At 43.5% G+C, this 10,080-nt stretch overlaps 1 protein-coding gene across 4 annotated transcripts; it reads left to right on the top strand.

Annotated features, from left to right (window-relative positions):
• The first annotated feature begins 1,927 nt into the window (after positions 1 to 1,927).
• Positions 1,928 to 7,827, top strand: LOC100283068 (uncharacterized). Of its 4 annotated transcripts, none has more exons than XM_008649668.3 (9): positions 1,928 to 2,417; positions 3,555 to 3,612; positions 3,734 to 3,857; positions 3,942 to 4,100; positions 4,183 to 4,287; positions 5,272 to 5,381; positions 6,432 to 6,491; positions 7,277 to 7,377; positions 7,463 to 7,827. In XM_008649668.3, the coding sequence occupies exons 1-9, from the start codon at positions 2,149 to 2,151 to the stop codon at positions 7,476 to 7,478; spliced, it is 1,002 nt and encodes a 333-aa protein (XP_008647890.1). In that variant the 5' UTR covers positions 1,928 to 2,148; the 3' UTR covers positions 7,479 to 7,827. The 4 variants fall into 4 exon arrangements, 3 of the variants coding, with proteins under 3 accessions (XP_008647890.1, XP_008647891.1, NP_001149442.2); XR_004849972.1 differs by having other exon boundaries at positions 2,003 to 2,417; positions 6,606 to 7,377; NM_001155970.2 differs by having other exon boundaries at positions 2,005 to 2,417; positions 3,933 to 4,100; positions 7,463 to 7,779.
• Positions 7,828 to 10,080: the final 2,253 nt, after the last annotated feature.

The following is a 10,080-nucleotide window of genomic DNA, read 5'->3' as shown; positions in this document are numbered from 1 at the left end:
ACGCCTCGCCCGAGGGTCCCCTCAGTCAGCAGACACGCCCCCGTCTCACCCAAGGCTAAGCTCGAGCGAACTTTGTCGTGCAGCGACCTCGGCCGAATCGCCTTACCAACCGACCGTATCGCATGCGCATTCAATGCGGGGATCGTCTGACACCTTATCCTGACACGCGCGCCTCAGTCGGCAAGGTCGAAGTGACCGCAGTCACTTCGCCCCTTTACTGACCGTTCTGACAGGAAACAACGCTATTCACCCCGTTCCGACTACTGTGCCAACCACCAGGGTAAAACCGACAACAGTAAGTCGCGACCTCCCCCGAGTTCGGCCTCGGGCGCAACATGGAGCTCCACCTCGCCCGACCTCAGGCCTCGGCCTCGGCCTCAGCCTTAGCCTCGGGAGAAGGCCTCCGCCTCGCCCGACCTCAGGCCTCGGCCTCGACCCCGGCCTCGGGAGAAGGTCTCTGCCTCGCCCGCCCTTGGGCCTCGACCCCAGCCTCGGCCTCGGGAGGAGTCACAACCTCGCCCGACCTCAGCCTCGGCCTTAGGAGAAGTCTCCGCCTCGCTCGACCTCGGCCTCGGACCGACTACGCTATAGGGGATACATCATTACCCTACCCCTAGCTAGCTGCCTCAAGCTATGAAGGAACAAGACCGGTGTCCCATCTGGGTTACTCCGGTAACAGGTAATGATGGTTCCCCACGTGCGCCCATGACGTCGGTTGCTCTCAACCCCCTATGGAAGCAAGGAAACGTTAGCAGGATCCATGCCGCACCGCCAGCTATGCTTCTACAGGACTCAAGGCACTTCTCCGATGACCACGTTAGTACATGTACAGGGCTCAAGGCACTTCCCCGCCAGCCACGTTAGCTCATAGCTACACCCCATTGTACAGCTGGACATCTCCTTGTATCTATAAAAGGGGATGTCCAGAGCCTTCCTGGGGAGGGGGGAGACGAAACATACGAACGTGCGACGTACGAAGACACGGGCCAAAAAAGGACGGAGGGCGAAGGCGAGCGAGCAGAGGCAGGCAGAGTAGGAGAGACGCGGTAGAGGCAGACTCAGACAGCTCACCTCAAGGCCGAACCCTCTCTTTCTCTCTCTTGCTCTCGCAACGCTTGTAACCCTTACTACGAGCACCTCGGTGCAAGATAATATAAGCCTCATCCCCCGCTTATGTTCCATCTTGTATCAACCCATCTGGGCAGGGACACGCAACGACAAATTCACCCTGGTCGGTTGACGGTCCTCGCGGGTCCGAAACGCCGACACTTACTTACCTTGATTTTTAATGTCTTCAGAGGAATTGAAATCAAGTACTCAACACATGGCTTCTTAGGCTTTAAGATTATGATCCAATTGTGGTTACATATTTGTGCTTAGACCTTCTCACCAGCTTATGTAGCTTTACCAAGAACCCACTATAGTTCTAGTAAAATTCCTTTTAAGTGAAATACATAACTACAGTTTTATCACTATATAAAAAAACTTGCGTGCTTGTACCTGATACGTTGTCTCGATAAATACATATTTTAATATAATCATCATCTCTTCGTGTTCATTATTTTTCTACAAAAAGCTTGCACTCAACTCTTGCGAAGAACCACCTGCTGACCTGCAAAGGCAGTAAGGCACGGGAAGTCTGAAGTGTCATGGTCAATCGACAACCGGCGCAGCATCGAAGACCTGGTCTTCATGGTCATCAGTCATCACACAACGCGGCCGCCGGCCATCGCCTCCACGAGGACCACGACAGCGCGCGGCGCACCGGCGGAGAAGTGAGGCCCGTGGCCCTTGCGCCGGGAGCGTGAGCCACTCAGCGCCTCGTCATCATCAGAGTCGGCACGGAAGCCCAACCAACCGAGGCACCGGCCAGCGGGCCCACCCGTCAGCTTCTCAATCGGGCGCCAGCGTCCACTGTCCACACACCACATGCGAGCGAGCGAGCGAGCGAACGAACCACCCCGAAACATCCACATGACAGACGCAACTGCCGCAGCCCATTCCCCGGCTCGGCTCGGCACAGGATCCGGCCGGCCTTTTCACTAAACTCGCTTCATCCGCTCAGCCTCCAACCAACCGAGAGAAGCCAGAGAAAAGGTTACTCCGCAGAAAGCAAAACCCTAGCCCACTCCGGCGCGCCACCGGCCGATGGTTTCGATGAGCACCACGCCGAAGCCGCTTGACTCCGCCGTCGTCAGCGCAGCCGTTGACGGCGGGGATGAGGGTGGTGGTGGAGGCGGTGGCGGGAAGAAGCAGGCGCACGGGGCGGTGATGGCGCCGCCACCGATGGTGGTCCCGGCCGCGGCGCCCGCGGCCGAGGAGGAGGTTCGGAAGGTCAGGAAGCCGTACACCATCACCAAGTCGCGGGAGAGCTGGACGGAGCCGGAGCACGACAAGTTCCTCGAGGCCCTGCAGCTGTGAGTGCCCCGACCCCCTCTGCGCTCCCCCCCTGTCCCCGATTCGGGAGTAGGTAGTGCCGTTTCGATGAGTGAAGTAGCGGTTACTTGCTCTGTTGCCTAGTTGGATTTCTCGCCTGCCTCGGTCTCCTGCAACTGCAAATGCTAAATTCCGCCGCGCGCCTGCTGCAAATGCAAGGGTCCGTTTGGATCCTGGTGCTGAAGTTTAGCACTACACTCTTAGCTGAACTTTAGCACTTGGAGATCCAAACTGGAGTGCTAAAAATGAAATACTAAACTTTAGCACCTTTTAGCTAGCTCATCCAAATGTGCTAAAATGAGCTAAAAATGGTCCAGGTTGAGGAAAAGGTATCTCCTACCCTCCTCTCTCTCTCTCCCTCCCTCTCTGTCTCTCTCTCTCTCTTCCCACCCGTCTAGGGGTATGAATGTTTTGTGTGCTAAACTTTAACACTTGCATCCAAACGCTACACATGTGCTAAACTTTAGCTCTCTATTTGAAAGGCCTAAACTTTAGCATTCTGCTAAGTTTAGCACGTATGATCCAAACATGCCCTAAATTGGTCTAGTTTATGTGCTGCTTCTAAATGTTGACGGTCGCTTCTTTATTTGTTGTCTCCTGGGCCCAATTTGACAGAGAAAGCCTCTGTCGAACCTGTTAGATATGACAGTGGTCAATGGTCATTGTTGAGGGCACCTATGTTCATCTCCCGGGGTACCTGAATCTTGGCTTTTGATGGGTTTGTCGTGGTATCTGTTGGCGCACTTTTTTCTTGTGAATGCCGGTGTTGTGTTTAGCTCAATACAAGGTGATTATTTTTCCCAATCTGGTCGAGAGGATGTTCTTTTAGACTACACTTAGATATTACAATGGACATTTGGATGTTGTTTACTTGTTTGGCCCCAGTTCATTGAAACCTTTTTAAGGGTGCTAGTGGACGTTTAAGGATCCCCCCTTGGAAGGTTTTTCTTTGTCCTCTAGCCAGATAAATGAACCGAACATATCCAATGTATTTGAGTATCTATAACCTTTTCCTGTGATTGTTTATAGTTTGTAAATTGTAAGTGATGCTACTATGAGAACTTGGTTCATTTAATGATATTTATATTTCTCAAATTTTGTTTGTTTCTTTGTTGTAGTTTTGATCGTGATTGGAAGAAAATTGAAGCATATGTTGGCTCAAAGACTGTTATACAGGTAATCCATAACCACCCAAAATCCTTAATGGTAGTTCTCAAAGTTCTTGCGATCTTCAGTTACAGGCATTCGGTAATAAATACTTTGTAATCATTGTAAACTTTACAATGTCCTTTGATAGATAAGGAGCCATGCACAGAAGTACTTCCTGAAGGTTCAGAAGAATGGTACGGGCGAGCATCTGCCCCCACCCAGGCCAAAACGAAAGGCAGCTCATCCATATCCACAGAAGGCATCTAAAAATGGTTTGTATTATTCAAGTACCTAGCTATTTGGGACTTTTTTTTTCTAGTTTACGAGTGATGACTAGACCTATTTAGCTCCTGCAGTTTCTCAAGCTATTTTATCACAAGAACAACCTACCCAGAGGGAGCAAGGTTCTGTCATGCCTATGGATACTGCTACTGTGAGAAACACAAATGCGAATGTGGCGGTGCCTTCCTGGGACAATACTCTTGCTCAACCTTTCAGCGCTGGTCATGTTCAAGGTTTGTGTAATCATTACGACCTGCATACAAAAACAAATAACCTGTGGAGCCAATTATAACTTCTCACGTATTGGTGATGCAGGTGCAGCTGCAACAAATAACTGTTCAAGTAGCATGGAGAGTCCATCTGGTACTTGGCCAACTTCTGAAGCAGTCGAGCAAGAAAATATGGTTCCACCACTCCGTGGTGAGCACTTCCTTGTGCAGCATGCACTCTGCAAATCTACCTTGCAATTGTTCTGTGCATGGCTGAAGTGTTAGGTCTTGGAAAAATGGAAACATTTGTCAACTGCTGTTTCCATTCTCATAGCTTAAAATACAGATTATGTCGCACTTAGGTACCTAGGTGCTTAGAAGAACACAAACATTTTGCCACTGTATTTTCCTTCATCGTATCCGATTAGATTAGCTACTGTCCTAAAGAGTGAATAACTGAATATTCCTTTGTCAGTTGAAATTAGTTTGTCAAATTAGTGAACTTTGATATCTTTCCAAACAAACCATTTATGTATTAAGGTTGTGCTATGCTACTAGATTTTGGTTTGCATTCTGACTCTTAGGTCATTACTATCGGATTAGGAGAACAGACCATTTTTTTGTGTAAGGACCAAGGAGTTCCTGGGGATCTGAGTTTCTATTTACTCGTTTGTATAAATATTAAAGCTATTAAGAACATAGCCTTTTCAAGCATAATCACGTCCAGTTGCGTCATCTCTAATATAGTGGAGCGACTCAAGAAGCATGTCCAATTTGATAACCTCAAACCCCTCGAGAGCTGGAGGTGATTGGGCTTGTTGTTTTAGCCATGCTGGACGAACATAGAATATATATTGTTTTTACTCTTCGATATCTGCCACTTGGAATCATGTCCAGTTGCGTCATCTCTAATATAGTGGAGCGACTCAAGAAGCATGTCCAATTTGATAACCTCAAACCCCTCGAGAGCTGGAGGTGCTTGGGCTTGTTGTTTTAGCCATGCTGGACGAACATAGAATATATATTGTTTTTACTCTTCGATATCTTCCACTGGGAACCTCTCCTTGTTTCCAACATGAACTTATAGGCTGGTTACGCATCATCATATCTTTAAAGTATATCTCTTAGTGTGAATGCATTTTTTCCTTCACTGCAAATGTATCTTACTTCTCCTTCGCCGTGGTTACACATGCAGCCATGCCAGATTTTGCCCAAGTATACAACTTCCTGGGAAGCATATTTGATCCGGATACAAGTGGGCATTTGCAGAGGTTAAAAGCGATGGATCCAGTTGATATTGAAACGGTACATATTGTGTGTGTGTGTGTGTTTATACATATATGCTTTACTTTTTGGTTCTTTTCATGCATTTGACAAGCTTTTTGCCTTCCTTTATTTGTTATGTCCCATTTCAAAGCTTTTACGATTTCTGCGCATAACTATTGTTTCTGTTTTCTAGCTTCTGCAGCTATCTTGGCTAGTCTTGGCTCTTATTAAGAGGGTGTTTGATTTCTATGGACTAAATTTTAGTCTACCTATTTTATTCTATTTTAGTCCCTAAATTTACAAATATGGAAACTAAAATAGAGTTTTAGTTTCCATATTTAGCAATTTATGTACTAAAATGGAATAAAATAGAGGGATTAAAAACGAGTCCCTATAAACCAAACACCCCCTAAATATAGCTGGGGGCATGCACTTGGAACATTCTTGAGTTTTAGATATAGTTTCCAAATATTCTGAATCTATCAGTGTTCACTAAAAAAATATTAACTCCATAAATAATGTCAGAAAGGTATTCATTAAGTTTCACCAAAATTCTGCTTTGGTCTTACTATCCGTGAAATTAGAAATGCCAGGTCGTTTACCTCCAATGTCAGAAAGATCTCGTTCTCATTGTCTTCATCTCGTTGTTTTTATTCACAAGAGCATTCAAGTTTCTCCCTGCAGTAAAAAATATTTGGCTTTTAGGCACAACATGGTCTCCAATATGTATGGACGTACCTAATGATCACATTTTTATTACTAGAATAGATTATGAAACCAAATAAAAATATGAGATTGTGGAAGTGCTTTTCAAGGCAAAACCACAAAATTATTTTTCATGTTTCCAAGCTAAATAAATTATTTATAGTAAAAAAATCTGACAACATTGTGAAAAAAGATCGGTATTTGTGATCAAAGTCAAAGGAAGTATGCTATTTAACTTTGAATTCCTTAAAACATCTTGTTCTCTTCTTTTCCATTCAAGATTGAGAATTTTTGGACTCTTGATTGTCCTTAGGTTGCCAGTATTTGGCTAATTTAATGAGTTGTGATTTGACATTTACTTGGTCTGTTGATTGGTATACACAGGCACTACTACTTATGAGGAATCTTTCCATGAACCTTAGGAGTCCCGACTTTGAGCAACATGTAAGTTATTTGCTTTCTTTATTCCTCTGATCTGCCCAGATATTTCTGGAAACTTTTGCAGCTTTTAGTCATGTATAAGCATGCTATTAACGATATCCTGTTTTGGGTTATTAGGTTGTCTTTGGCGATATTGATTAAAATGTTAGTCACAGAATCATAGCAGGGTGGAGGAAGTAAGAATCATAGCAGGGTGGAGGAAGTAGCGCCAATCATCTAGCATTCTATGTGACCCATGGATACCACAAAAGCTAAAAGACAGACACAATTAGACCTGCTATGTTGTATGGTGTTGAATATTGACCTACAAAAAGACGCCATTTAGTAGATAAGTGTTGCGAAAATGTGTATCTTGCATTGGATTTATGGGTATACAATAAGAGATTGAGCCCGGAACGATATATATGTGATAAGCTAGGTGTGGCATAAGTTGAACAAAAGTTTGTTTAACACCGATTGAGATGGTTTGGACATATCCAACGGAAACCTCCATAGGCAGTGCAATCCTAATTCCTAAGGTGCGACAGTAATAGGAGAAGAGGTATGGAAGGCCGAAGTTGATATAGGAAGAGGTAGTAAAAGAAGACTTCAAAAAATAAAATATTTCTAAAAATTTAGCCTTGAATAGGAACAAATGGAAAATAGCTATCTATTTGTCTGAAAATATTTTTAAAATATTCCAACTTGCTTGAGACTAAAAGTTGTTTTTATGTATGATAGTTTGCAGTAGTACTTATACATATACTGCTCTTTTCCAAAATGCTGACTGATTTACACTCTGATTGCAGCGGAGGTTGCTATCATCATATAGCTATGGTGGCGCGGACCATGTCAAATCTGAAGCCATGGAAAATCTTGGATCTCCTCAGAGTGGCCATCTTCCATCCCTGTAAACCTTCTGTCACTCTCCATGTTCATATGTGGTCATGACCTGATGCGCTGCCATCTTGACTAACCCAATTTGCAATTGCCAGGGTAACAAGCGAATGAGAGCACACTTCCAATTTGCGGTCGGAGCTTTGGTTGTTTACACGGGACATTCCTGTGCGCTCCCAGCAATGGAGTTGTGGAGACGGCTGGTCTGTTTATGAATGCTAGAGACGTATCGTGGCAGTAACATCTGTATAGCTTCCAATAAATGGTCTGACCCTAGGCAAGTTTTGCTTTTTCGCGTACGTGTAGATAGCCAGTTTTGTGTGCTCATGCAATTTTTTCCTGGGTGGGGCCTAGATCGTATGTTTTTTTATATACACACTATTGGACGCGTGATGTAAATATGTGCAATCTTTGTAATGCTTGAGGTACTATAATTATATAATGGATATGTTATGATCGAAAATCAGAAAGGTAAAACAAAAATACCGTCTTATATCACACATAATCTCATCAAAGAACAACATTTATATGATAATTATATATCATTATGAGTCATATAATTATATAACACGAGTAATAATAGGTATATAAAAACATAACAAGTCAATATCAATGTATAATTAGTTAAACAATTGCATAAGCACATTAATAGTTCATAAAAGTCAACCATATATAACACAGCTAAAAATTGTATTGTACAAATATAGCTCAAAGCTCAGTATCATCACCCATGATATTAGGATTGTTATTAATATATTTATTTTCTTCATCGTATTGTCCATGGTCATGCCCTTCTGTCCTTTTCATCCTATATTTTTATATGCAAAAATTTCCCCTCTGTACTTTTCATCCTATAATTTTACATGCAAAAATACGAGATATAGTTTTGCATAGTAAAAGCAGGATATATCATATTTGATTACGGTATAATCCCTTATTAATATGAGATATAAGAAAATGATCGGGATATGGTCTAAAATGGTTACTTTTTTCTCATCCTGTTTTCACATTTGTCCAAAAATACGAATTCAAGCAGGACAAATATAAAAATCGGTACGAAATAGAACGCGATTTTCTCCAATCATTTAAATCCCTAATAATGAGTAGTTTTTTAGTTGTAGACATGTCTAGAGTGATGTGTAGAGTAGTGCGTACTTATATCCCATGGTGAATCCAGAATTGGACATCCCATGGTGAATCCAGAATTGGACTAAAGAAGGGGCTACTTAGTGACCATTAGTCGAGGCATTACATGCTAATAGAGTGACCCATTTTTCTCTATTCTTCTTCATCTTTCTGTTGGGGGCCTTCATCTTTCGAAGGTCCTAAAAAAACACGGCTAACATGTTTTCCAAGTATAATATGTATACAGGGACCTTCGGCCTTGGGATGAAGCTGTACACGATATGAAAAGCGCGGTTCGGGAGAAGGATGAACCAGTTCCGAAGCTACCTGTGGAGAAGCTTCGGCTTAACGGTGGAAAATGAAACCGACTTAAATGGAAAAATGTTGTCTAGTCCTCGATAGATTATCCCTAAGTCAATAGTAAATGTCAAGGGCATGGATGTAATTTTACATAGGTTGCGTCCTGTGCCTATAAATAGATGAATATTAGCACCGTGCTGTTCACGCTGACTTGTATTCACTCTCACGTCACATCTGGATTCTCACCTTCTGTCAAGCCGAAGGTATAAATGTAATTCAATATTGTTCATGCTTATTCATGATAATATAAGAAAAAGATCCTAAATATGTCATATGATTATTCATGTTGTTTCTTATGTCTCATATGCTTCTACTTTCATTATTATACACTAAGATGATGAAGATACGTCCTTCATAACCTTCGTCTGAAGATCATTATATCGTAAGGGAGATAATGTTTCAAAGGACGAAGGTCTTTAACCATTAACATTCTGTGTTGCCTTGTTCTTAACTCATAGCATTTGAAAACAAGTCCCCAACATTGGCGCCCACCTCCGGTGAACTCATTCGACCACCTTCGGCAAGCTGTGACCTTCGTCATGCCGCCAAAGAAAGCTTCAGGGCTAGGGGCTACACTGCAGCTACTAGACGTCAATTAGGAAACACTGCGTGAAGCCAGAAGTCAAAAAAGGAAGGCTACAAGTCCAACACCTCAAAAGGAGCTGGACCAAGAAATAAGGAACCTCGAAGCCATCCATCAACAGGTCCAGAGGAAGAAGGAGAAGATGCTTCGTCTATCCGATCTACAGAAGAAGATCGATGAAGTTGTTGAGGAAATGCGTCATCTCACTCAAGATGACCAGGACCGAAGACCTCAACATAGAGAGCTTCGTCAGGACAATCCTTATGATGATGTTGAATAGTATGATGATTTTCATCATGGAAATTTTGCTTTTGATGATGCTTCTCCTCTGTCAGCAGAACTGCAGGCTACCCTATGGACGCCATCATACAAGCCACCCCAGCTCCCCATGTATGATGGGCACTCAGATGTAAAGCAGTTTCTGATGAGCTACGAAGCAACCATATCTTCATATGGGGGCAATACTGCAGTCATGGCAAAGTCCTTCGTCATGGCAGTCAAGAATGTTGCACAAACCTGGTACTCCCCTCTTCGGCCAGGAACAATCACATCATGGCAGAAGCTGAAGGATATGCTGATCACCAGTTTCCAAGGGTTTCAGATGAAGCCAGTTACTGCTCAAGCTTTGTTCCAGTGCACGCAAGACCA

Source organism: Zea mays, chromosome 6, assembly GCF_902167145.1.
Source record: "Zea mays cultivar B73 chromosome 6, Zm-B73-REFERENCE-NAM-5.0, whole genome shotgun sequence".
NCBI classification, from domain to species: domain Eukaryota; kingdom Viridiplantae; phylum Streptophyta; class Magnoliopsida; order Poales; family Poaceae; genus Zea; species Zea mays.
The sequence above is the reverse complement of the archived record's forward strand: the minus strand, read 5'-3'. Positions and strand labels throughout refer to the sequence as shown.